At 53.4% G+C, this 21,497-nt stretch overlaps 2 protein-coding genes across 3 annotated transcripts in view; one reads left to right on the plus strand and one right to left on the minus strand.

Moving 5' to 3' along the window:
• LOC137360066 (tyrosine-protein phosphatase non-receptor type 18-like) overlaps positions 1 to 667 on the minus strand; it is a 52,575-nt gene extending 51,908 nt beyond the window's left edge. The window contains exon 1 of the mRNA XM_068025657.1: positions 544 to 667. Within this exon, the coding sequence (XP_067881758.1) occupies positions 544 to 667 (124 nt within the window). The remainder of the gene's footprint in view (positions 1 to 543) is intronic.
• A 630-nt stretch (positions 668 to 1,297) lies between these two features.
• LOC137360068 (vacuolar fusion protein MON1 homolog B-like) lies at positions 1,298 to 21,232 on the plus strand. 2 transcript variants are annotated; one of them, XM_068025660.1, is made up of 6 exons: positions 1,298 to 1,452; positions 3,141 to 3,287; positions 4,294 to 4,719; positions 11,895 to 12,693; positions 19,409 to 19,556; positions 20,102 to 21,232. In XM_068025660.1, exons 2-6 carry the CDS (start codon positions 3,164 to 3,166, stop codon positions 20,327 to 20,329), a joined length of 1,725 nt encoding a protein of 574 aa, XP_067881761.1. In that variant the 5' UTR covers positions 1,298 to 1,452; positions 3,141 to 3,163; the 3' UTR covers positions 20,330 to 21,232. The 2 variants fall into 2 exon arrangements, with proteins under 2 accessions (XP_067881761.1, XP_067881762.1); XM_068025661.1 differs by lacking the exon at positions 3,141 to 3,287.
• The last annotated feature ends 265 nt before the right edge of the window (positions 21,233 to 21,497 follow it).

Raw genomic sequence — 21,497 nt, forward strand, 5'->3', positions numbered from 1 at the left:
TGGTATGTAGGGAGATCGGGGGGGGGGTGGTGGCAGTGAAGGTGGGGGGGGGAGATGGCAGGGGGAAGAGTCGGGAGAGGGAGAGTGGGTAGGGAGGCGGGTGCTGGGAGATTGGGGGGGAGGGGGGTGGTGGGAGATGGATTGGGGGAGGGTAAGTGAGGGGCGGGGTAGGAGTGGGAGGGAGGCGGGAGAATGGTGGTGTGGCTACAGAATGGTTACAGCACAGATGGTGGCCACTCGGCCCATCTCGTCGGTGATGGCCCACCCGCAGCAGCAGCGACCCCCTGTCAAGCCTTTGCTCCTCAGATAGCTTTGTAATTGCCTGCTGCAGGCGCGATCGAGTCTGCCTCCACCGCGCCCTCGGGCAGGACCACTTTTTTTTTGTTTGTTTCCTCCTTCCTCTCCTGCTTTTGCCAGTTAGCATAAATGTGCCTCCTCTGGGTACCGACCCGGTTTCCCCCCCCTTTCCCCTCCCTCCTCCTCCCTCCTCCCTCCGACCCGATCGGGACCCCACTGATCGCCTCAATCAGGTCGTCCCTTAACCACTCCTGAAGGGAAACAGCCCCAGTTTCTCTGGTCTCAGGGCGGGGACCGGTTTCAAGTTGAAGTCTAAAAGCTTGATCCTCTTCTGAGGTGTTGCTGTGTGGTTATAGGTATAAATAAGCATTGAGTTGCATGTAACAGTCAGCTCCCTCCTCTGTCTCTCTCTCTCTCTCTCTCTCTCACGAGCGGGACTGACTGCGGTCCGTTTATAAATACCAATCGGGGCTTGCTGCATGGAGTCTGACAGCGCACCTCATCTCAGGCTGTGCCTCTGCGTCTCGGTCGCTCCTCGGCTTGCAGTGCGGACGGGGAAGCTATTTCCAGTTGTGTTTCTGAGCAGCCAGTATGAACCGCTCCACCTCCCGCTGGCCTATTTTTAAAAAACGTCTGCGTGCAAGCTAATTCAGCCGAAAGTTCAAAACCTTTGTCTTCTCTTGCACGCTGGTCAGAACCGACCCTCCGACAGCGCGGGCGCCCCCCCCTCGGCACCGACGGTGCCACGACTGAGGGAGCGCCGCTCCCGGGGGAGCGTCACGCCTGGATGATTGGGCTCCAGCCTGGAATTGGGCGCGCAAACCCACAAGCGTCTGACTCCCGTCGCCTCGGCTGTGTGGCAGTCACTGAGAGATGGGGCGGAGTGAGTAGGGATGGGAGGAAGTGGCGGCAGGGGTAGGTCTGGGCCGGCTGGTGGGGTCGCGGGGTTTAAACTCTGCCTCCTGTGTTTTGATTTTGTTCTCCCCTCCTCCTTCAGCCCCAGTGCCTACTTTGCACCCAGCCGCCTGGGGAGGCCTTCGCCATCGATGCTGCACCACCAGCCCCTGTGCGTCCCCAGATGAGCGCTGGTGCGAATCATTTGCTGCCGCACAAACCGGACCCGACAGCAGGGAAAGAGCCCCACTTCATCTCCAGGTAAGGACCCCCTCCCCCCCCATATCCCATCCCGTCCCGCAAGGCTGATGGGGGCCTCATTTTGACACCTAGTCTGGTCCTGCCTTCTTGAACCGCTGCAGTCCATGTGGGGTAGGTACACCCACAGTGCTGTTAGGAAGGGAGTTCCAGGATTTTAACCCAGCGACAGTGAAGGAACGGCCGATATAGTTCCAAGTCAGGAGGGTGTGTGACTTGGAGGGGAACTTGCAGGTGGTGGTGTTCCCATGTGTCTGCTGCCCTTGTCCTTCGAGTTGTAGAGGTCGCGGGTTTGGAAGGTGCTGTCGAAGGAGCCTTGGTGCATTGCTGCAGTGCATCTTGTAGATGGTACACACTGCTGCCACTGTGCGTTGGTGGTGGAGGGAGTGAATGTTTGTAGATGGGGTGTCAATCAGTGGGCTGCTTTGTCCTGGATGGTGTCGAGCTTCTTGAGTGTTGTTGGAGCTGCACCCATCCAGGAATTGGAGAGTATTCCATCACACTCCTGACTTGTGCCTTGTAGATGGTGGACAGGCTTTGGGGAGTCAGAAGGTGGGTTACTCGCCTCAGATTCCCAACCTCTGACCTGTTCTTGTATCCACAGTATTTATATGGCTGGTCCAGTTCAGTTTCTGGTCAATGGTAACCTCCAGGATGTTGATAGTGGGGGATTCAGCGATGGTAATGCCATTGAATGTCAAGGGGAGATGGTTAGATTCTCTCTCGTTGGAGATGGTCATTGCCTGGCACTTGTGTGGTGTGAATGTTACTTGTCACGTATCAGCCCAAGCCTGGATATTGTCCAGGTCTCGCTGCATTTCTACACGGACTGTTTCAGTATCTGAGGAGTCACGAATGGTGCTGAACACTACCCTGAGGAACTCCTGCACTGATGTCCTGGGACTGAGATGATTGACCTCCAACAACCACAACCATCTTCCTTTGCGCTAGGTACGACTCCAACCAGTGGAGAGTTTTCCCCCTGACTCCAGTTTTGCTGGAGCTCCTTGATGCCATACTCGGTCAAATGCTGCCTTGATATCAAGAGCAGTCACTGTCACCCCACCTGAAGTGTGGTGTCCAGTATCGGACACCGTATGCCTGTTAGTGACTCCACTGGAGCATTCGTGTGAGGGAGATTGGCATCGACTGAACTGTCTCCGCCATTGCCTCCTCCACCCCTACGACCCTCCAAGATCTCTGCACTTCTCCAATTCTGGCCTCTCGCCTCGATCCCATTCTCTCCAACTCCAACATCGACGGCTGTACCTTCAGCTGTCTGGGCCCTACGTTATGGAATTCGCTCTCTAAACCTCCGTGCATCTCACCCTCCCTCCCTCCCCTCAAAAATCGACCTCTTTGACCACGCTTTTGGTCACTCTCCTACCACCTCCTTACGTGGCTATTTGATTTGCACTGCTGTGAAGGGGATGTTTTACTAGGTTACTGTGTAAGTACCCTGTGGTGGTTCGGCCCTTTGTGATTAAACAGTCTCCCCTTACCCTCCCACCTGCCTACGCCGATGGGGGCTCAGATGGGAGTTACCAATGAATGACGCCAGCCCTCGTGTCTGGCACCTCCCTTTCTTTATCGAATTTGTGATCGCTTTCAAAGTGGCTCATTGCACGCCTCCCCTCCCCTCCGACTCCCCTCCCCTCCCCTCCTAAAAGTCCGGTTCTGTCTTCGTGCAGGTTGCTGTCCCGGGGATGTCGAGATGGAGGCTGAGCGACTGAACAGCGAGAACGAGGAGACGGGGCTCGGGGAACGCCCCCCGCCCTCCGCTGAACACTCCACCCTCCCAAGCGCTGCTGGGAGCCAAGCGGAAGAAACGGCTACGGGTGAGGCTGAGGCGGGGCCATTAACCCCCAACAGATAGATCCCGGGGCTGAACGGGTTAAATGACGAGGACGGGTTACACAGACTGGGCTTGTATCCCCTCGAGTGTAGAAGGGGGTGATCTAATCGAGGGGTTTAAGATGATTAAAGGATTCGATCGGGTCGATTAGAGAGAAACTATTTTCTCTGGTGGGGGGAGAGTCCAGAACAAGGGGGGCAGAACCTTAAAATCCGAGCCAGGCCGTTCAGGGGGTGATGTGAGGAAGCACTTCTTCACACAAAGGGGGAGTGGAAATCTGGAACTCTCTCCCTCCCTCCCCCCCCCCCCACCCCAGAAAGCTGTCGAGGTCGGGGGTCAATTGGGGTTGGTGCATTGACTGGGTGAGCAGGAGCAAGGGAGTCTCTGCCCTCCTTCCGGGGTAGAGAGTGGGGGGGAGCTGTTCGCTTACTGCAGCGGTGCCTGAACTACAGCTGGCTTGACCATCGCCCCCCCCCCGTGGTCACCCGCCCTGGCACAGTTCCTACTGCAGGTCATGGGGGGGGGGGTGTGTGGTGGGAATCTAGAACAGTTTTTCTGAGAGAAGGCTGTGACAACTTGGGCAGGTGGGGGGGGGGGGTGGTGGTGGTTGGTGTCAATCGAGTCTGAGAACGATGGATTTGAATTGAATAAGGATATCTGGGGTTAAGACGCAGATCAGTCGTCCGATTGAAGGGGCAGGGGGGGTGGGTGGAGCTGAATGAGCCTCCTCCTGTTCCTGTGTAGCAGGCTCGAGGGGCTGAATGGCCTCCTGCTCTTCCTGTGATCCTAACTCACTGGAATCCTTTATATGAACTGGGAGACAGCACGGGGCTTGTCGTCCCCAGGATTTGGAGGTTGGCTTTTAACTCTCCCCTCCACAGGCCCCCTTTTGATTTGAAAGTGAGTTCCTTTTCCCCCCCCGCACCCCCCCCTCCCCCCCCCCCCCCAGCGACACTCCTGGTTTCACTGACTTGTGCCTGTCTCCCCAGGGCCGGGCCTCCCGAGCCCCACCGCCGACGGAGCGGACTGCAGCTCGCCGGGCGGCGCACCCCGACACCCGCCTCCGCCTGAGGAGGAGGGCAGCGAGAAGGACCTCTCCGACTCGGGCTCCACCGGCAACGGCATGGAGGACTCCGGGGAGTTCCCGGGAGCCCGGGCCTTCCCGGGAGGCGCGCCCGAGCAGCCGGACCCCGAGGGCCTGGGCCCGCCCTCGGCGCCGTGCCACAGGAACGAGGACGTGACGGCGGAGGGCTGGCGCGCTCACCGCAAGCACATGTTTGTGCTGAGCGAGGCGGGCAAACCCATCTACTCGCGCTACGGCAATGAGGAGGCCCTCTCTTCAACCATGGGCGTGATGATGGCTCTCGTTTCCTTCGTCCAGGCCGGGGACAACATCATCCGCTCCATTCAGGCAGGTAGGAACATCATCTTCAGCACCAGGTGCAAGGTGGGGCCAGTAACATCTCCCAACAGTGAGCTCTGTGCTGGATTCAGGTATTGGAGTGGTTTATATATAGAATAACAGATACCCGGGAGTGAATTACAGACTGGAATCTAATCGCGGGGTTCGGGGGGGGGTTTATATATAGAATAACAGATACCGGGGAGTGAGTTACAGACTGGAATCTAATCGAGGGGTTCGGGGGGGGGTTTATATATAGAATAACAGATACCGGGGAGTGAGTTACAGACTGGAATCTAATCGAGGGGTTCGGGGGGTTTCTTTCTTTTGGGCCTCCTTATCTCGAGAGACAATGGATACGCGCCTGGAGGTGGTCAGTGGTTTGTGAAGCAGCGCCTGGAGTGGCTATAAAGGCCAATTCTGGAGTGACAGGCTCTTCCACAGGTGCTGCAGAGAAATTTGTTTGTCGGGGCTGTTGCACAGTTGGCTCTCCCCTTGCGCCTCTGTCTTTTTTCCTGCCAACTACTAAGTCTCTTCGACTCGCCACAATTTAGCCCTGTCTTTATGGCTGCCCGCCAGCTCTGCGAACGCTGGCAACTGACTCCCACGACTTGTGATCAATGTCACACGATTTCAGGTCGCGTTTGCAGACGTCTTTATAGCGGAGACATGGACGGCCGGTGGGTCTGATACCAGTGGCGAGCTCGCTGTACAATGTGTCTTTGGGGATCCTGCCATCTTCCATGCGGCTCACATGGCCAAGCCATCTCAAGTGCCGCTGACTCAGTAGTGTGTATAAGCTGGGGGTGTTGGCTGCTTCAAGGACTTCTGTGTTGGAGATATAGTCCTGCCACCTGATGCCAAGTATTCTCCGAAGGCAGCGAAGATGGAATGAATTGAGACGTCGCTCTTGGCTGGCATACGTTGTCCAGGCCTCGCTGCCGTAGAGCAAGGTACTGAGGACACAGGCCTGATACACTCGGACTTTTGTGTTCCGTGTCAGTGCGCCATTTTCCCACACTCTCTTGTCCAGTCTGGACATAGCAGTGGAAGCCTTACCCATGCGCTTGTTGATTTCTGCATCTAGAGACAGGTTACTGGTGATAGTTGAGCCTAGGTAGGTGAACTCTTGAACCACTTCCAGAGCGTGGTCGCCAATATTGATGGATGGAGCATTTCTGACGTCCTGCCCCATGATGTTCGTTTTCTTGAGGCTGATGGTTAGGCCAAATTCATTGCAGGCAGCCGCAAACCTGTCGATGAGACTCTGCAGGCACTCTTCAGTGTGAGATGTTAAAGCAGCATCGTCAGCAAAGAGGAGTTCCCTGATGAGGACTTTCCGTACTTTGGACTTCGCTCTTAGACGGGCAAGGTTGAACAACCTGCCCCCTGATCTTGTGTGGAGGAAAATTCCTTCTTCAGAGGATTTGAACGCATGTGAAAGCAGCAGGGAGAAGAAAATCCCAAAAAGTGTGGGTGCGAGAACACAGCCCTGTTTCACGCCACTCGGGATAGGAAAGGGGTCTGATGAGGTGCCGCTATGTTGAATTGTGCCTTTCATATTGTCATGGAATGAGGTGATGATACTTAGTAGCTTTGGTGGACATCCGATCTTTTCTAGTAGTCTGAAGAGACCACGTCTGCTGACGAGGTCAAAGGCTTTGGTGAGATCAATGAAAGCAATGTAGAGGGGCATCTGTTGTTCACGGCATTTCTCCTGTATCTGACGAAGGGAGAACAGCATGTCAATGGTCCAAATGGCACCAAACAACATGAAAAAAGGAAAGAAGGTACCAGCCCTTCGCTTTGCAAGCTGGAACGTCCGAACTATGTGTCCTGGCCTGTCGGAAGACCTTACACAAATCAACGATTCTCGGAAGACCGCCATCATTAACAATGAGCTCAGTAGATTCAATGTGGACATTGCAGCACTTCAGGAGACTCGCCTGCCCGCGAGTGGCTCTCTAGCAGAGCAAGACTACACCTTCTTCTGGCAGGGCAGGGATCCTGAAGAACCAAGACAGCATGGAGTGGGCTTCGCCATCAGAAACTCCTTGCTCAGCATGATAGAGCCTCCCTCAAATGGCTCGGAACGCATACTGTCCATCCGACTGCTCACCACCTCTGGTCCAGTACATCTACTCAGCATCTATGCTCCAACACTCTGCTCCCCACCTGAAGCTAAAGACCAGTTCTATGAACAACTCCATAACATCATTAGCAGCATCCCCAACACCGAACACCTATTCCTGCTGGGGGACTTTAATGCCAGGGTTGGGGCCGACCATGACTCATGGCCCTCCTGCCTTGGGCGCTATGGCGTTGGAAGGATGAATGAGAACGGGCAGAGACTGCTTGAGTTGTGTACCTATCATAACCTCTGCATCACCAACTCGTTCTTTCACACTAAACCCTGTCACCAGGTTTCATGGAGGTACCCAAGATCGCGTCGTTGGCACCAGCTAGACCTCATTGTCACAAGGCAAGCCGCCTTAAACAGTGTTCAAATCACACGCAGCTTCCACAGTGCGGACTGCGACACCGACCACTCCCTGGTGTGCAGCAAGGTTAGACTCAAACCAAAGAAGTTGCATCATTCCAAGCAGAAGGGCCACCCGCGCATCAACACGAGCAGAATTTCTCACCCACAGCTGTTACAAAAATTTCTAAATTCACTTGTAACAGCCCTTCAAAACACTCCCACAGGGGATGCTGAGACCAAGTGGGCCCATAATCAGAGACGCCATCTATGAGTCAGCTTTGACCACCTACGGCAAAAGTGCGAAGGGAAATGCAGACTGGTTTCAATCTCATAATGAAGAGCTGGAACCTGTCATAGCCACTAAGCACATTGCACTTTTGAACTACAAGAAAGCCCCCAGCGATTTAACATCCGCAGCACTTAAAGCAGCCAGAAGTACTGCACAAAACAGCTAGGCGTTGCGCAAACGACTACTGGCAACACCTATGCAGTCATATTCAGCTGGCCTCAGACACCGGAAACATCAGAGGAATGTATGATGGCATGAAGAGAGCTCTTGGGCCAACCATCAAGAAGATCGCCCCCCTCAAATCTAAATCGGGGGACATAATCACTGACCAACGCAAACAGATGGACCGCTGGGTTGAGCACTACCTAGAACTGTACTCCAGGGAGAATGCTGTCACTGAGACTGCCCTCAATGCAGCCCAGCCTCTACCAGTCATGGATGAGCTGGACATACAGCCAACCAAATCGGAACTCAGTGATGCCATTGATTCTCTAGCCAGTGGAAAAGCCCCTGGGAAGGACAGCATTACCCCTGAAATAATCAAGAGTGCCAAGCCTGCTATACTCTCAGCACTACATGAACTGCTATGCCTGTGCTGGGACGAGGGAGCAGTACCCCAGGACATGCGCGATGCCAATATCATCACCCTCTATAAAAACAAAGGTGACCGCAGTGACTGCAACAACTACCGTGGAATCTCCCTGCTCAGCATAGTGGGGAAAGTCTTTGCTCGAGTCGCTCTGAACAGGCTCCAGAAGCTGGCCGAGCGCGTCTACCCTGAGGCACAATGTGGCTTTCGTGCAGAGAGATCGACCATTGACATGCTGTTCTGCCTTCGTCGGGGGGTTTATATATAGAATAACAGATACCCGGGAGTGAGTTACAGACTGGAATCTAATCGAGGGGTTCGGGGGGGTTTATATATAGAATAACAGATACCCAGGAGTGAGTTACAGACTGGAATCTAATCGAGGGGTTCGGGGGGGTTTATATATAGAATAACAGATACCCGGGAGTGAGTTACAGACTGGAATCTAATCGAGGGGTTCGGGGGGGGTTTATATATAGAATAACAGATACCCAGGAGTGAGTTACAGACTGGAATCTAATCGAGGGGTTCGGGGGGGTTTATATATAGAATAACAGATACCCGGGAGTGAGTTACAGACTGGAATCTAATCGAGGGGTTCGGGTGGTTTATATATAGAATAACAGATACCCGGGAGTGAGTTACAGACTGGAATCTAATCGAGGGGTTCGGGTGGTTTATATATAGAATAACAGATACCCGGGAGTGAGTTACAGACTGGAATCTAATCGAGGGGTTCGGGGGGTTTATATATAGAATAACAGATACCCGGGAGTGAGTTACAGACTGGAATCTAATCGAGGGGTTCGGGGGGGTTTATATATAGAATAACAGATACCCGGGAGTGAGTTACAGACTGGAATCTAATCGAGGGGTTCGGGGGGGTTTATATATAGAATAACAGATACCCGGGAGTGAGTTACAGACTGGAATCTAATCGAGGGGTTCGGGGGGGGTTTATATATAGAATAACAGATACCCGGGAGTGAGTTACAGACTGGAATCTAATCGAGGGGTTCGGGGGGGGTTTATATATAAAATAACAGATACCCGGGAGTGAGTTACAGACTGGAATCTGATCGAGGGGTTCGGGGGGTTTATATATAGAATAACAGATACCCGGGAGTGAGTTACAGACTGGAATCTAATCGAGGGGTTCGGGGGGGTTTATATATAAAATAACAGATAGTTATTTTAAATTCCCTTTTGAAAGCCTCGACTTGAATCTGCCTCCAGCACACTCTCGGGCAAGCGCGTTCCAGGTCCTGAGCATTCGCTGAGTGAAAGTTTGTGCCATCTGCAAGTTTTGAAATTGTGCCCTGTCCGCCCGAATCGAGGTCATTCATATAGATCAGGAAAAGCGGGGCTCCCAACTCCGACTCCTGGGGAATCCCACTATATACCTTCCTCCAGTCTGAAAAACAACGGTTCACCACTACTCTCTGTTTCCTGTCACTCAGCCAATCTTGTATCCACACTGCTGCTGTCCCTTTTATTCCATGGGCTCTAACTTTGCTGAGAAGCCTGTTATGTGGCACTTTTGGAAGTCCATGTACACATCAACCCACTCTCTAACCTCTTCGCAAAACTCCGTCAAGTTAGTTAAACGTGATTTGCCCTCAACAGATCTGTGCTGGCTTTTCTCAGTTAATGCACACTTGTCCATGTGACTGTTAACCTTGTTCTGAATTATCATTTCTAAAAGCTTTTCTACACTTTATACGCCTATAGAAGACTTTTGGATCCCCTATATGTTAACTTAGGTCCTGAGTAGCTCACCGCGATCGTATAGTGGTTAACTGCCAGTCTCTTCTCATACTCTCTCCCTGCCCCTGTCTCATTTCCTTCTTCACTTCCCCTCTGAACTGTCTCTATTCAGCCTCGTTATCACTTGTTGTATCAACCTGACAGCTGTCATACGCACCATTTTCTGCTTCATCTTTCTCTCTCTCTCTCTCTCTCTCTCTTTTGTCATCTTGAGAGCTCTGGGCTTTGTTGCCCTGTTTTTTTTTCTCCTTAGTGAGAATGTACCTCGACCGTGTCTCTTTAAAGGCAGTCCTTTGTTCCGTTACAGTTCTGTCTGCCAATCTTTGATTCCGATTTACCTGGGCCTGATCCATTGTCGACCCATTGAAATTGGCCCCCAATTAATTATCTTTATTCTGGATTTCCCTTTGTCCTTTTCTATAGCCAACCTAAACCTTACGATACTATGATCACTCTTCCCTAAATGTTCCCCCACTGACACTTGATCCACTTGACCCACCTCGTTTCCCCAGAACCAGTTCCAGCAATGCCTCCTTCCTCATTGGACTGGGAACATACTGATGTGGAAAATTCTCCTGAGCACACTCTGGAAACTCTTGCCCCTCTCTCTCCTTTTTTCATTCTTACCAGTCCAGTCTATATTATGGTAATTAAAGTCCGCCATAGAGCTACTCTATTTAGCTCTGCACCTCTGTCATTTTCCTGTAAGTCAGGGTTGTTCAACATCTGACTCACGGGCCAGAATCCTGCCCGCCAAGGATGAGAAATTTCCATTGGAAATCAGCCACTGGCTTCCTCCAGCTCGCCAAAACCTTGTGACTGACGACAGCTGCAGCTCCCTTACAGCCTAGTAGTCTAACGGTACCTCCCTCCGTCTGCGCCAGGATGGTGCCAGGATTAGATGTGTCTACTGGGAGAGGGGGTTAACCTGGGAGCAGTGGCCCAAGCACGCTCCCAAACTGGCTGGGTGCAGCTGTCTTGGAAGTGAGCTGTTTTCTTGGCTGGATGTTTTCTGCATGGTGTCGCTTGAAACCAACCACTTCCCCCGCCCCCCCCATCTTGCTAATCAGCCTGAGTGCTATCAAATTGCCGATCTCTCTTTCACACTTTGGACGGTTGGAGGCCGATTGCCTTGTTTTTTCTCTCTATAGCTTGGGGCCCTTGCGGCATCTCCTGCAGCTGAACGTGGCGGAGAGGGGAGAATGTATGGGCCGCTGTACCCAGCAGAGGGGATGCGGTGTGGGGGGGGGGGTGTTGCGAGTTGAAGGTGCTTTCCCAATCCTTTCTCTGCTTGCGTCCCGAAGCCTCTGGCAGCCTGGCCTCCAGCCAGGATTCAGCAGATCACGCGTGCGACTGCCTGCGGTGTTTGCCACTTGCTTTGTGGCACTGCTGTGTGACCGTCAGCGGGTTGCTCTCGTCAGTCTGGTGCGTGTGAGGCGGTGCGAAAAGGGGGAAAGGCTTGAGCGTTCCTCCGGAACCTTCCACGGCCTCGCTGACCCGCAGCCCTTCACGACCAATGTCGCACCTTTTTTTTTTCCCTTTTTTTTTTGAAGCGTGGATGTTGTTCAGTGGAAAAACGAGGAGGCCCATTTGCACACAGCAAGATCCCACAGACAGCACAGTGGTGAATGAGCAGATGGTTTTATTTCGCGTGATGTCGGTTGAGGGATAAATATCAACCCCAGGACACTGGGGTGGGGGTGGGGGTAACTCACCCGCCCTACGCACCCCCACCAAATAACCACCTGCCCCACTGCTCAAAGTGGCTGTGGGATCTTTTATGCCCACCTGAGAGGGCAGATGGGTACCTCCGAGAGCGGGACGCTCCCTCGGCGCTGACCCCCTCTTGGACTGAGGGCAGGATTGGAATGGCCGTGCGGTGTACATGTACCTGTTGTCCAGTGAGTGCGGTGTTACTTTGGGATCAGCGACTGTAACTCCGATCTGGCGGGTCGGGCCGGGGTTGCAGGAGGGAGTGCTCCCGTACCCGAAGCAAGGCAGGCGGTCTCTCCCCCTGCAGTGACCGTATTTTTTTTTTCCCCCCCCACTTTCTCGTTTCAGACGACTACAAGGTGGTGTTTAGCCAGCAGGGCCCTCTGGTGCTGGTCTCGGTGTCGAGGACTCGGCAATCGGAGGAGCAGCTCCGCTGTGAGCTGTTGTACGTCTACTACCAGATTATCAGCATGCTCACCCAGGTCACCGTCACCCGCATCTTCGAGCGCAAAAAGAACTATGACCTACGGCGGCTGCTGGCTGGCTCCGAGAAGATTCTGGACAACCTCCTCAAGCACATGGACTCCGACCCCAGCTTCCTGCTAGGCGCCGTGCAGTGCCTGCCCCTCTGCTCCTCCGTCCGCGACTCGGTCAGCCAGATCCTGCAGAAGGCGGTCACCCCAAACCTGGTCTTCTCCATCCTCATCGCCCGGAACCAGCTGGTGGCCATCGTGCAGGAGAAGGCAGTGATTGAGGACTCCCGGCTCGACCCCGTCGACCTCCACTTGCTCTTCAACCTCCTCACGGGCTCCTCCTCCTTTCAGGCCGGGGAGGTGTGGACCCCCATCTGCCTGCCCCGCCTCTACCCTGACAGCTACTTCTACGCCTACATCTCCTACCTGGACCCCGCCTGCACCGTGTGCCTGCTGCTCATCTCCACCGACAAGACGGCCTTCTACAGCGTCTCGGCCTGCAAGCGGAAGATCGAGGAGGGCCTGAGGGGGCAGGGCCTGCTTCAGACTATCGACACTGCCCTGCGGGGCAATGGGGCCAGCACCTCGCACGTGGGCGTCTCCGACCTCTGGCACTTCATGTACAAGCCCCTGGACATACCTGACAACCACAAGCAACTGACACAGTATACCAGGTAAGGGCTCGGGTGGAGGGATTTAAGATACAGATCAGCCGCGGTCTGACTGGTGGCTCGGGCCTGCCCCTCCGTTCCGATCCAATTTCAGCAGAAAACCGGTCAAACTGGTCCTCGCTGTTTGGCAAACGCAGCAGCAGCGAGATCCCAATCTAAGTGAGGAGCAGTACTTTGCGATGCGCTGAGGTGTGATATTTACTGAGCTGAGCTGGGTCGGCTTTGAGAGCTATGGCTCCTGAGTCTTCTCGATCAGCCATGATCCGTTTGAACGGGCGGAGCAGGCTCGAGGGGCCGAATGGCCTGCTCCTGCTCCTATTTCTTATGATTTGGGAGAAGAGGGTGCACGTTTTTGGTTTTTTTTTTTAAAAAGACGGTGCAGGCGTGTAATTCCTCGCGATTGCGATAAAAGCCCAAATTTGTGTTTCTCCAGCACCTTTCGCCTCCTCCCAAAGCGCCTCAAGGCCAGTGGATGAGTTTCGAAGGGTTGGTCGCTGTACTAATGTAGGAAACCCGGCAGGCAGTGGGCGCACAGCGAGATCCCATTCTGACTCGGAAGCGAGTGCTGCCCACTGGGCCACGCATATACTGGAGAACATGTTCTGAAGCCCAGAGGGACTCTGGCAGAGAGCTGCACTGTTAAACTAGAGGAAGGGTAATTGTGTGTCTGTTCTTATCTGCTGCTCAAATTTAATCCTCATAGGCCTCAGGGTCAAATTCTGTCTGGTTTTCACTCCTTGGAGCGAGTTGGGACAAGGGGGGCTGTGAGGTTTTGGGGGAGGCTGGACAGCGGAGCGCTGGAGTAATTTTGAGGTGACGGAGGCGGGGCAGAGGAATGCAGTTAACAGGGATGGATTGGGCACTGTGAGCGAGGTGCATACCAAGCCCCACAACCTCACGATGAGGCAATTCTGGGCTCCTCTCTCCCACGCCTCTGCAGGCCCCACCAACCGCTCCGCTCCAGGCGGACACAGCGGAATGTGAATCCTGTCCTTTTTCGTTTCATCCAAGCCGGTCTCTCCACTTTCCCGCTGGCTGCTCGTCCTCTGAGCGTGGGTGGGGGGGGGGGTGGGAAATGACTAGCCTGCTGTGGGTAGCTGTTTCTCTCTCTCTCTTAGAGGTCGGCGGGTGGGTGGGACTCGAACGGAATTGGCTATAGTGTGTGGGAATGCCTTCGACACATGTCTGCAGAGCAGTCTGTGATTCATTTGCACATGTAACACTTCTGAGAGTCAGCACATTCCATTAAGAAAAGCTGCATTAAAACTTCTGTTTGACCACACTTGGGTTTACAGTTCCGATCTCCGTATCACACCGTCACACTGACAATACTGTCCACAGTTCCCGTCTCCATATCACACCGTCACACTGACAATACTGTCCACAGTTCCGGTCTCCATATCACACCGTCACACTGACAATACTGTCCACAGTTCCGATCTCCATATCACACCGTCACACTGACAATACTGTCCACAGTTCCCGTCTCTATATCACACCGTCACACTGACAATACTGTCCACAGTTCCCGTCTCCATATCACACCGTCACACTGACAATACTGTCCACAGTTCCCGTCTCTATATCACACCGTCACACTGACAATACTGTCCACAGTTCCGATCTCTATATCACACCGTCACACTGACAATACTGTCCACAGTTCCCGTCTCTATATCACACCGTCACACTGACAATACTGTCCACAGTTCCCGTCTCCATATCACACCGTCACACTGACAATACTGTCCACAGTTCCGATCTATATATCACACCGTCACACTGACAATACTGTCCACAGTTCCGATCTCTATATCACACCGTCACACTGACAATACTGTCCACAGTTCCGATCTCTATATCACACCGTCACACTGACAATACTGTCCACAGTTCCGATCTCTATATCACACCGTCACACTTACAATACTGTCCACAGTTCCCGTCTCCATATCACACCGTCACACTGACAATACTGTCCACAGTTCCGATCTCTATATCACACCGTCACACTGACAATACTGTCCACAGTTCCGATCTCTATATCACACCGTCACACTTACAATACTGTCCACAGTTCCCGTCTCCATATCACACCGTCACACTGACAATACTGTCCACAGTTCCGATCTCCATATCACACCGTCACACTGACAATACTGTCCACAGTTCCCGTCTCCATATCACACCGTCACACTGACAATACTGTCCACAGTTCCGATCTCTATATCACACCTTCACACTGACAATACTGTCCACAGTTCCCGTCTCCATATCACACCGTCACACTGACAATACTGTCCACAGTTCCGATCTCTATATCACACCGTCACACTGACAATACTGTCCACAGTTCCGATCTCTATATCACACCGTCACACTGACAATACTGTCCACAGTTCCGATCTCTATATCACACCGTCACACTGACAATACTGTCCACAGTTCCGATCTCTATATCACACCGTCACACTGACAATACTGTCCACAGTTCCCGTCTCCATATCACACCGTCACACTGACAATACTGTCCACAGTTCCGATCTCTATATCACACCGTCACACTGACAATACTGTCCACAGTTCCCGTCTCTATATCACACCGTCACACTGACAATACTGTCCACAGTTCCCGTCTCCATATCACACCGTCACACTGACAATACTGTCCACAGTTCCCATCTCCATATCACACCGTCACACTTACAATACTGTCCACAGTTCCGATCTCCATATCACACCGTCACACTTACAATACTGTCCACAGTTCCCGTCTACATATCACACCGTCACACTTACAATACTGTCCACAGTTCCGATCTCTATATCACACCGTCACACTGACAATACTGTCCACAGTTCCGGTCTCTATATCACACCGTCACACTGACAATACTGTCCACAGTTCCGATCTCTATATCACACCTTCACACTGACAATACTGTCCACAGTTCCCGTCTCCATATCACACCGTCACACTGACAATACTGTCCACAGTTCCGATCTCCATATCACACCGTCACACTTACAATACTGTCCACAGTTCCCGTCTCCATATCACACCGTCACACTGACAATACTGTCCACAGTTCCGATCTCTATATCACACCGTCACACTGACAATACTGTCCACAGTTCCGATCTCTATATCACACCGTCACACTGACAATACTGTCCACAGTTCCCGTCTATATATCACACCGTCACACTGACAATACTGTCCACAGTTCCCGTCTCCATATCACACCGCCACACTTACAATACTGTCCACAGTTCCGATCTCTATATCACACCGTCACACTGACAATACTGTCCACAGTTCCGGTCTCTATATCACACCGTCACACTGACAATACTGTCCACAGTTCCGATCTCTATATCACACCTTCACACTGACAATACTGTCCACAGTTCCCGTCTCCATATCACACCGTCACACTGACAATACTGTCCACAGTTCCGATCTCCATATCACACCGTCACACTTACAATACTGTCCACAGTTCCCGTCTCCATATCACACCGTCACACTGACAATACTGTCCACAGTTCCGATCTCTATATCACACCGTCACACTGACAATACTGTCCACAGTTCCGATCTCTATATCACACCGTCACACTGACAATACTGTCCACAGTTCCCGTCTCCATATCACACCGTCACACTGACAATACTGTCCACAGTTCCCGTCTCTATATCACACCGTCACACTGACAATACTGTCCACAGTTCCCGTCTCCATATCACACCGTCACACTGACAATACTGTCCACAGTTCCCGTCTCTATATCACACCGTCACACTGACAATACTGTCCACAGTTCCGATCTCTATATCACACCGTCACACTGACAATACTGTCCACAGTTCCGATCTCCATATCACACCGTCACACTGACAATACTGTCCACAGTTCCCGTCTCCATATCACACCGTCACACTGACAATACTGTCCACAGTTCCCGTCTCCATATCACACCGTCACACTGACAATACTGTCCACAGTTCCCGTCTCTGGCTGGTCCAGTTCAGTTTCTGGTCAATGGTAACCCCCAGGATGTTGATAGTGGGGGATTCAGTGATGGTAATGCCATTGACTGTCAAGGGGAGATCTCTTGTTGGAGATGTTCATTGCCCGGCACTTGTGTGGCGCAAATGTTACTTGCCACTTATCAGCCCAAGCCTGGATATTGTCCAAGTCTTGCTGCATTTCTACACGGACTGCTTCAGTATCTGAGGAGTCACGAATGGTGCTGAACATTGTGCAATCATCAGTGAACATCCCCACTTCTGACCTTACGATTGAAGGTAGGTCATCGATGAAGCAGCTGAAGATGGTTGGGCCTCGGACACTACTCTGAGGAACTCCTGCAGCGATGTCCTGGAGCTTAGATGATTGACCTCCAACAACCACAACCATCTTCCTTTGCGCTAGGTGTGACTCCAGCCAGCAGAGGGTTTTCCCCCGATTCCCATTGACCTCAGTTTTGCCAGAGCTCCTTGATGCCATACTCGGTCAAACACTGCCTTGATGTCAAGGGCAGTCACTCTCACCTCACCTCTTGCATTCAGCTCTTTTGTCCATGTTTGAACTAAGGCTGTAATGAGGTCAGGAGCTGAGTGGCCCTGGCGGAACCCAAACTGAGCGTGACTGAGCAGGTTGTTGCTAAGCAAGTGCTGCTTGATGGCACTGTTGATGACACCTTCCATCACTTTACTGATGATTGAGAGTAGGCTGATGGGGCGGTAATCGGTCGGGTTGGACTTGTCCTGCTTTTTGTGTACAGGACATACCTGGGCAATTTTCCACATTGCAGGGTAGATGCCAGTGTTGTAGCTGTACTGAAACAGCTTGGCTCGGGGCACGGCAAGTTCTGGAGCACAGGTCTTCAGTACTATTGCCGGAATATTGTCAGGGCCCATAGCCTTTGCAGTATCCAGTGCCTTCAGTCGTTTCTTGATATCACGTGGAGTGAATCGAATTGGCTGAAGTTTGGCATCTGTGATGCTGGGACTTCAGGAGGAGGCCGAGATGGATCATCAACTCAGGACTTCTGGCTGCAGATTGTTGCAAATGCTTCAGCCTTATCTTTCGCACTGATGTGCTGGGCTCCCCCATCATTGAGGATGGGGATATTTGTGGAGCCACCTCCTCCAGTTAGTTGTTTAATTGTCCACCACCATTCACGACTGGATGTGGCAGGACTGCAGAGCTTAGATCTGATCCGTTGGTTATGGGATTGCTTAGCTCTCTCTATCGCATGCTGCTTACGCAGTTTGGCACGCAGATAGTCCTGTATTGTAGCTTCATCAGGTTGACACCTCGTTTTGAGGTATGCCTGGTGCTGCTCCTGGCATGCCCTCCTGCACTCTTCATTGAACCTGGGTTGGTCTCCTGTCTTGATGGTAATGGTAGAGTGGGGGATATGCCGGGCCATGAGGTTACAGATTGTGGTTGAGTACAATTCTGCTGCTGCTGATGGTCCACAGCGCCTCATGGATGCCCAGTTTTGCATTGCTAGATCTGTTCGAAATCTATCCCATTTAGCACGGTGATAGTGCCACACAACACGATGGAGGGTATCCTCAATGTGAAGGCGGGACTTCGTCTCCACAAGGACTGTGCGGTGGTCACTCCTACCAGTACTGTCATGGACAGAAGCATCTGCGGCAGGCTACCACTCGGAGAAAACAGGCAGGAGGCCATTTAGCCCACTGTGCCTGTGCCGGGTTTTTGAAAGTTTGATTCAATGAATCTCACTTCCCCCCCCACCCTGCTCTATCTTAACATTCCTGTAAATTTCTCCCCTTCCAGTATTTCTCCAATTCCCCCTTTTGAAAGTTACGATTGAATCTGCTTCCACCGCCCTTTCAGGCAGCGCGTTTCAGATCACAACAACTCACTGTGTCAAAAAAACATTCTCCTCCTGACTCCCCAAAGCCTGTCCACCATCTGCAAGGCACAAGTCAGGAGTGTGATGGAATACTCTCCACTAGTCTGGATGGGTGCAGCTCCAACAACACTCAAGAAGCTCGACACCATCCAGGACAAAGCAGCCCGCTTGATTGGCACCCCATCTACAAACATTCACTCCCTCCACCACCGACGCTCAGTGGCAGCAGTGTGTACCATCTACAAGATGCACTGCAGCAATGCACCAAAGCTCCTTCGACAGCACCTTCCAAACCCACGACCCCTACCACCAGGAAGGACAAGGGCAGCAGATACATGGGAACACCACCACCTGCAAGTTCCCCTCCAAGTCACACACCCTCCTGACTTGGAACTATATCGGCCGTTCCTTCACTGTCGCTGGGTCAAAATCCTGGAACTCCCTTCCTAACAGCACTGTGGGTGTACCTACCCCACACGGGTTGCAGCGGTTCAAGAAGGCAGCTCATCACCACCTTCTCAAGGGCAATTAGGGAAGGGCCTGGCCAGCGACGCCCACGTCCCATGAATGAATATAAAAAAGGTGAATAGTATCGATGTATTTAAGGGGGAAGCTGGATAAACACACGAGGGAGAGAGGGATAGAAGGATATGGTGATGGGGGGGGGGAGGTTGATGAAGTAGGGGGTGGGAGGAGGCTCGTGTGGAGTAGCAACACCAGCACAGAGCAGATGGGCCGAATGGCCTGTCTCTCTGCTGTACAGTCAATATAAGTCTCTGTGTTTGTTTTTTTTTAATGTCTCTCTCGCTCTCTGTCTCAGCCCTGAGGTTCAAGCTCCGTACTCAACAGAGCAGGAGAAAGAGCATCTGTTTGACCTGTATCAGTATTTGCACAGCAGGATTCACAGCTCAGTGCGGCCCCTGAAACTCATCTACCACGTGGCAGAGAAAGAGACTCTCTTAGCCTGGGTAAGTCGAACCCCCTACCCCCCTCCCCAACCCCCCCCACCCCGGCGTTCCCCATCCAGTCCCCTTTTGGAGTCCCAGAAATGCCGCAAACGCGGGTTAGCGGCGATGGTTAGTGCAGGCGTGGATAACCAGGAGGACTCCTCCCACGTTCCGCGTGGTGCTGGCGCGTGTTTCGCCCCCGACCCAGCCTTTGGTCTTCTCGCGGCGAGGGAAACCTCGGTCGAGGATGTGCTGCTCAGCTTTGCCGCAGAACACCTAACCCCCCCGGAATCGCTTTCTTACGCAGGCGGATTGCCCCTGGTCTCGCTGCGCCTGGGCTTGAGAGGGGGGGGGGCCGGGTCCTGCCCCCCGCCTTGCCGTGCAGACGAGGAAGAGCTGGCTCAGATGTGATGCCCCCTGCAGTCGAGCAGCTCACCGCCGGGGCTGGTTATTTGAGGAGTTGGGGGGGTGGGGCGGATGCGGTCGGCCGTCGATGTGTTGATTTGTTGGACTCAGCCTTGTGTTTCTCTCTCTCTCTCTCTCTTTTCTGTCTGCCCTCCCGTCAGGTGACCAGCAAGTTTGAGCTGTACACCTGCTTCAGTCCCTTGGTGACCAAGGCAGCCGCCATCAACATCATCACCAAGCTACTGCGCTGGATCAAGAAAGAGGAGGACCAGCTCTTCATCCGCCAGCCCCCCAAGTACTCGACCACTCCGAACCCTGCCCGCGGTTCCAAGGGGGGTAAGGCTGACCGGCTGGACGGTGCTGACAATGGCTTTCTGTCGCTGCTCTAGTGAGTGCCCGCCTGCCGTGTGGAGGGAGGGAGCAGCGTGCGTGACGTCGCCAGGAGTCATGCCGGCCTGGGCCCCGCTGGGTGGCAGTGCGATGGAGAGCGCCTTGCTTGACAGCTCTTGCTATCACCGTGCCTGCCCACCCTGAGGTGGGTGTTGTGCCCGGCTGCCTCTGTGGGTGCCCAGTCATCGACCTGCCAGTTGGATGCCCCTGGCCTCGATTTCCCTCCTCCGTGAGCCCTGCGTGATTTCGGCCAGCTCCGTCTTGCCAGTCCCGGTGCGCTATCGTGCTGCGCCAGCGAGGAACCAGGTCCCTTCGTCTTGCTGCCCCGTGAGCCGGCTGCAGACCAGGTTAACCCAGCTTCACAAAACTGACGCCCCCCCCCCCCCCCCCCCCACCCTGGCCGGGCCTACGCCGCCCACACCCCTCTGCAAAGCCGAGCACAGCAGCAATCCCACGTCCGTCCCAGCCCTGGGGCAGGGATGGAAAACCGGCTTGGCTGAGTCCAGCTCTCGGCTACTTCCAAACTCTTGTGTCCGCCCTCGCCTGTCTGCAGCGCTACCGGGTGATGGGAGGGGAGCGCGGGGGGAGGTGACCGTTGCCTGCCACAGCGGCGAGGGCATGCGAGGATGGGTATCACCTGCACATTAGTACCTGGTCCCATGTGCCCACCCCCCAACAATCGTACAGAGAGGGCGTTTGACACTCGGGCGGGGGGGGCCCCCACCTGGAGGCAGAGGAACTTTGATGTTTCAAACACTCCTCCCTGTCTGCTCGTCTCGGCCAGGGGCTTGGATAGTCATGTAATATATAAATATATATAAAACCGATTAAAAAGAAACCTTTGGACTGTTTGTAAAGGAATTTCTGGGAGACTTTGTGAAATAAATTCTGTGTTGGTTGCGGAGCAGTTTCCCTCGAGCCATTTTGAATATTATCTTGACCCCCCCCCTCTTTGCCGCCGCCTCCAGACTCCTACGATCGGGGGCTGAGCTGCTCGTTCCACCGGGCCAAACCGCAGGCGCTCCCAGGACCATCCCGGCCTGGACTGGGCTCGCTGGCGATTTTGGTGGGGGAGGAGGGGAGGTGCCCTAATTGGCCGCGGCACCAACCGAACCGTGTGTCCCCGTCTGCCTCCTCTGGGAACCTCCTGCCTCCACGTCGCGCGAT

Source organism: Heterodontus francisci, unplaced genomic scaffold (genome assembly GCF_036365525.1).
Source record: "Heterodontus francisci isolate sHetFra1 unplaced genomic scaffold, sHetFra1.hap1 HAP1_SCAFFOLD_1085, whole genome shotgun sequence".
In the NCBI taxonomy this organism is placed as follows: domain Eukaryota; kingdom Metazoa; phylum Chordata; class Chondrichthyes; order Heterodontiformes; family Heterodontidae; genus Heterodontus; species Heterodontus francisci.